This window comes from Nicotiana attenuata, chromosome 5 (assembly GCF_001879085.1).
Source record: "Nicotiana attenuata strain UT chromosome 5, NIATTr2, whole genome shotgun sequence".
Lineage (NCBI taxonomy): Eukaryota > Viridiplantae > Streptophyta > Magnoliopsida > Solanales > Solanaceae > Nicotiana > Nicotiana attenuata.
Window position 1 is genome coordinate 18287944 of NC_031993.1, and position 6812 is coordinate 18294755.

At 34.7% G+C, this 6812-nt stretch overlaps 1 protein-coding gene across 1 annotated transcript; it reads right to left on the bottom strand.

Annotated features, from left to right (window-relative positions):
* Positions 382–3853, bottom strand: LOC109225432 (caffeic acid 3-O-methyltransferase-like). The gene is given in 5 exon segments (XM_019390095.1): positions 382–670; positions 672–917; positions 1441–1505; positions 1618–1928; positions 3275–3853. Coding segments are annotated over 5 exon segments (1095 nt in total). The 5' UTR covers positions 3694–3853; the 3' UTR covers positions 382–616.

Below are 6812 nucleotides of genomic sequence, written 5' to 3' on the forward strand. Positions count from 1 at the left end.
AAGCCGTGGATGATATGAATATTCTATTATCCGCTGGTTAACCCATTTTCTAATAGTATTAAATATGGGCTATGTCGTATAATCCGTCCACATCTGATTTGACCCAGCCCGTATGCCACCCATGTGCAGGTGTAACAACAATTTAAGTCTAAGTTGCGACAAATTAGTGTTGTTTTTATGAATAGCTAATATTTAAGTCCACATTAATTGAGTGAGATCATGAATCTTTCAAGAACCTATGTTATCAGTATTTGAATGTTTTCATCATCCAAGACGATTTTCTTTCATTTTATCTGCTATGTTTGTTATTCATCATTTTTAATTTTCTATGACTGCGCATCAATCATAAATTCAAATATTTAGTAGTACAATATATGTAAATTAAGTCTCAGAATCTCAAAAATATATGATTGGTCGAAAACAAGTATTCCTTCAATACATGTGTATTACAGAAATACATACAATAAAATTAAAATTCCTTTTTTTCTTTTGAACATCAATCTTTTCAAGTTAAAAAGCTATATTTCTTTTATTTCGCAGTCAAGCCACTCTGAGAAAAGTAGAATTTCCAAATGCAAAATGAACAGTATATTGCTTAATCCTCCAAAGGAATCGATTAATTACTTGTTGAATTCCATGATCCAAGTGTTGTAAGCGCAACAAGCCTTGCGGAATCCAGTAAAACCAGCGCCCTTAGCCAAAGCCTCAAATTCCTTCTCAGTCCTTTCTTTGCCTCCTGGGTTATGTGCTAACATCACAATATCAACATGTACTGTATTCTTAGTTGCAAGTGATGTATCTGGGGCTTCTGGAAGTATGCACTCTGCTATTATCACCTTCCCATTTGCAGGTAGTGCTTCATAGCAATTCTTCAAGAATTTTAGGCAATGCTCGTCGCTCCAGTCATGACAAATCCACTGCACCAATATATTACGTTATCCTCTGAATTACATCTTCGATTTTAAAAAAAAAATAATAATAAAAGCAAGACGATAAACGAGTTTAAATTTTATATACTGGTATAATCAGGGAGCGGATCTACAAGTGACAATTCATAATAGGTGGTAGTACTAATTAATAACAGTAAATTTCATGGGTGGTCATTCAGCTTTAGATTCATTACCCAGAAGTTACTTTTTTTTTTTTTGTTACGTAAAAGTCATTCAACTTTGTGATCATTACTTAAAAGTTACTTTTCTTTCTTTTGTTACACAAAAATCATTTCACTATGCTCTAGTTATCACAATAGTCACTGATAGTATTCGTGATGTGTTTATGATAGTATAAAAAGTCTTTACAATGTAAGTGTTTATGAGTTAGAATAACTCCTTAGGAGAAAGGGACCCGTAACTTCGGGAGAATGGGTACTCTCCTATCTTTTGATTAAGAAAGCAGCAATGGAATATTTGTTGGTGTGGGGGTGGGGTAGTTAGGCATTACCTTCATGAAAATGGCATCTGCTTTTGGCACACTAACAAACATGTCGCCACCAACGTGCTCGACACCTAATTAAAAGTTAGGAAAATGATTGATGAGCAACACAAATAAGAAAAAAAACATTAATGCCATTAATAATCAAATGTAGCTGAAGGGGGAGAAGGATTTTAGCTTAATTACCAGGGTAAGCTGGAGCATCTCCAATAACATGTGGTAAATCAAAGTTAATACCCTTAATAGAGGGATATTTGGAGACAATCATGTTAACAGTAGCACCAGTTCCACCACCAACATCAACAATGGAATTTAGGCCTTCAAATCCTTTGTAGTCCTCAAGAATCTTCTTCATTGACATAGTGGAGTGGTCAGACATTCCACGGTTGAAAACTTTGTTGAATCTTGGATCTGTGCCATGGTACTCAAATGCTGTCATTCCATAGGCTTTGTTGAATGGGATTCCACCATCAAGTACTGCATCTTTTAAGTGGTACCTGCAATAACAAACATGAGAATCAAGTAAATTAGGGGGTAACGAAAAGATTAAAAAAAAATCAGATCAAATTATAATACTTTTGTTAACCATTCGACCTACCCGAAGGTCTCCCGGAAACAGCTTCTCTACCTTTTTGGGTAGAGGTAAGATCTGCGTACACTTTACTATCCCCAGACTCCACTAATAAAATTTTAATGGGTGTGTTTTGTTAACCATTCAACCTACGAATGGATTATATGTGGACACGAGGAATCACAAGTCCCCCGTGTCGGGGATTACACATTTTGAATGTTATATGCATAGTTAAAAAGTGATTTTTGGATGTTACAAACAAAAAAAATATGATTTTATTAAGTAATTTTAGACAAACAAAAAAAATATGATTTTATTAAGTAATTTTAGATAGCTGAATAGCTATTTGAGTGATGAACTTATGGATTATACGTGGACACGAGGAATTACAAGTCCCCTATGTTAGGTTGAAATTTGATGTTTGTTTAACAGTGCAGCTTTACTATTATAGTGTATTTGTGGTGCTCAATTATTGTTTCCATTACTTCAAAAACATCTAGAAAAAAGAATAATTTTTTTTTAACAGATAATGATGGAAAAACGGAATGCTTCCAATTATTCTTTTTCAAACTATGGTGGCCCACGTTATCACAAGTGTAACCAAATATGAAACTTGTCAACATGAGCTTCCACCTCCTTTCCACTTTCCACGCATACAATGAGGAAACTTTATACTAATATTATCCATAATTTTCATCAAGTGTCTGTCGTTTCTCCAACGACTAGATTCAATCTGTTGAAATTAAAAGCCAAGTTCCAATACGGGGTAGCAGTCAACAATGGCGAAGACACAAAACCAACTCAATTAAAATAAAAAATATTCTGAAATTCAACCAACACCTAAACCATAAAAATTTTAGCTGTTAGGGAAAGCACACTAGGGCTTAATTAACTATACTATGTCTTTTTACTTTTTAATTTTTTTAAGTTGCCTAAAAAATATGTTAATAACCATGGAAAAGCATAAGAAAGAGAAATGACCTATGATTTGTAGTAATAAACTGTAACAACATTAGTAAAGGAATAGAGTAATTATAATCAAGAATTTCATAGGAATCATCAATAGGCATATATGATTGTTTTGAATTCAGTGAGACAAAAACAAGATAGAAATCAGAAGCAATTAAAGAACAGCCTGTGCACAAAATATTCTGTATTCACGCCAAATACAAGGTGAAGACACCTGTTTCACACTAGTGTTTTCACGACTCGAAGCCAGAAACAATCAATCACATAAATATATTATACTAAAAAAGAATTAAGGGGACTTACCAGCTCTCCATAAGAACTTTATCTTGATTCATAAGCAAAAGTGGGGCAACAGAAACACCATCAGCATTCTTAGTCAAGTACTTACAGACCGGAGCCAGACTATAAAGCCTCTCAACACTGCCATCAGACAGTGTTCTAAGAGTACAATTGAGAACAGAGTAAGTAGCCAGTAGCCTAAGCATCCGATCAAGCATAACAGGTGCTTCTGGGTTCTGGGTTGAGAGCTGAGCAGCTAATTCAGTAGGAGAAATAGCTGCACCTGGACCAGCCTTAGCCATTAGTTCAAGTAGGTCAAGTTCTAACGCTGATTTTAGGACCATAGGAAGTACAGAAGCACTACATAATTGCATGGCAAATAAGAAAGCTTCATCTTCTGTGTGAGTTAGACTGTTACTCTGGCTCTGGCTTGTTGAACCCATTTTTTCTTCTCTTGGTTCTGTTCAGATTTTACAATGACTTAATTGGGTAAAGTAAGGTGAGTTGAAGGAACAGAAGGTTTTTCGATGGTGTAATGAGAGTAGTGAGTCTGGCATTTTATATGGTCATTTTTGGTTCACCAACCCAAATTTGGTGGGGATATGGCCCTACAAATTGACCCCCCAACTAAGACGTACTACTAGTCTACTAGTACTACTAATTTCTCTCCCCAATAGTTGTTTTTTGAATTGTGATAGCAATTTGACGTAGAGTTGATTTTAGCCCTCCTACCAATAACTTATCCTTTAGTCCATATTCTATGTGTCACGTTCTGTTTATTTTGATCTAGAGTTAGATTAAATACTGTATTATTGAAGTTTCGATTTTTATTTAAAAGAAAGCAAATGCATACTTTTAAAAGTGTTCAAAGACTATTTAGATTAACTTTTTAAAATAATGTGAAACTATTCTCTCTCTCTCTTTTTTTTTTTTTGGACCAATGATGGGGATGAAGGCCGGAAAGGGAGACTAGGTATTTAAATACTAAGTAAATTTGACTTGTACGTTCTTTAACTTATGGAATGTGGACAACATGTCCAACACAGAGGATTTACTATTTTACCAAGAAAAGCTAAAAATGTCATCTGGAAAAATAGTATCCCTACATAACCTAATGATTTACTTTCTGGAGGCACAGATCCATGGATTGGAAAATTAACTAAAAACATGACCAAAAGGGAAAAGGAAAAGGGGGGAAGAAGAGTAGGACAGAAAAGATGATCACAAATACACACATCAACTTTGGGGCATGTAACATTGTTATCGTGTTATAGTAGATTGCGTCATTGCTTGCATATTGTGTTAAAAGTTAAACATGACAAAACATGAACAAACTTTTTATCAAATATAGATTTAATTTGCTCCTTTTTACGAAAACATCATCGGAGGAAAACTTCATATAATGGGTGTGTTTGGTATGGAGCACAACATTTTTCGGAAAATGTTTTCCAATTTTTTCTTGTTTGGTTGGCTTAAATGTTTTGGAAAATATTTTCCTTATGAATTTATTTTTTTCTAATTGGAGGAAAATGTTTTCCTTATCAAGAGAAGGGAAAATATTTTTCAAAACTCCTTCTCAACCTTTCCCACCCTCACCAACCCACCACACCCCTCTCTTCAAAAATAGTTTTTTTTTTCAAATTTCAGTTTTTCCTTTACCACCCACCCTACTACCCCTCCACCCCACCCCGCCTCCCGCACAAAAAAAAAAATTATTTTTTTACCGTCATTTTTTTTTTTTACAATTTCAAATTTCTATTTTTTTGTTTTTCTGCACCCTCAACCCCCCCCCCCCTCCTGTGTTGTTGGTTTAAAAGTTTATAGCCTCATGTTTTTTACTCCCTCCGGTCCAAAATAAGTAATTTTTTGGATGTTTTCACACAGATTAAGAAATCCACCTTTTAGCATTAATTAGCAATGAAATTCACCATATTAACCTTTACTATCTCACATAAACATTCCTAACACATATTCCAACACCATTTACTTCAAGGACAATGTAGGAAAAAAATAATTAATTCATTCTTAAAATCCGAAAAATCACTTATTTTGGACCACAAAAAAAAGGCCAAAAAATCACTTATTTTGGACCGGAGGGAGTAGCATAAAAAGATTTAGAGAACAACCGGAAAGTATTGAGAAATAATATATGGCAGAATAGCCTAAATGGCACTTATACTTGTGCCACTTTGTCATCCCGATCCTTCTACTTAGCATTTTGTCAATTGAACACTTATATTTGTTCAAATAAACGCATATGACAGGAGGTTGCCGGTGCGTGTAATACAATCTCCTACACGTAGGATGCCACATCATTACTAGTGCCACAAAGGAAAATAAACTATTGACTTTATCTTCATTTTTTTCCCTACTCCGCCATCTCTTCTCCTTACCACCAACAATTCCATCACTGCTATTGCCAGGAAATTCCTCCGGCACACCATTAAAATCTGGAGATCACTCTTCATTCTCCATTGGTTTCTTATTATTGACAAAAAGCACACTTCAGATAAACTGAACAAATTTTTTTTTCCTTCAAAAAAGCAGATTCACTTCTCCATTAAAAACGAACAACTCATCCTTTGCTCTTTAGATAAGTGTTATCTGGAAATTACAATGGATTTTGTCTATTGGATGAGAATAGGTTCAAGGTAAAATAATTTTTGGGTGAAAATTAGGAGGGAGAACGAAAAAAGTGGGGGGTGCAGTTGGGGGNTGAAATACAATGCTAATGATCTTTACTTGGAAAAACTTTCTAAAAGAGTAAAATTAAGCAGCCTTTGTTTCTGGATTTTTTTAGCTCCTCCAACCTGCCTTCTAAGGCAAGAAATGGTGCCTTTATAGGCAAGCAAATAGGGCAGCTCTCAGATTTTGGTTTTTTACCCCTTGCCCCTTTTTGAATTTTCATTTTAGCTTAGGTGACCCTAAATTATTGACTTGCTACCCAAGTTTTACCTTTCATATTTCTGAAATTCAAAAAGGACCCCTCACTAGAAGCTTCCCATTCTGTTGTGAAAGATTCTCTAACCTGGACTACCCAAATTACCCCTTAACCCCCTGAATTTTACTATTCAGAACCAGACCAAAAATGGGTCAAAATTTGACCCAATAAACTAAACCAAATTGGGCGGGCTGCTCTTTGCCAAATGGGTCAGAGATATCCCAAAACCCAATCACCATAATTGTCCAAATATATTCTACAAGCCCAGCAAATACGAACACTGAAATGGTCTTTAAACAAACTAAAAGAAAACCTAGGCTAAATTACTTGTAAACTAATGTACCTTGACTAAATTAAAATTAAACTAGTTAATGAAAAGATTTTGACCTAACATGCATGAAAACGGGTCTGGAAAAACTAGAAAACACATGGAAATCCAGAAAAGAAAAATGAAGCAGAAGATAAAAAGAAAACAAAAAAACGTACAAACATAGGAAAAGATAAAAGAAGAAAAAAAACGAAAAATACCTAAACTGAAACTCAGGTAGTAAGGAATTTGGAGAGAACCTTCGAATCTTCAAGCCTTGATTCAATCCGAGGTTAAGCACGTGCTTTTTCAAC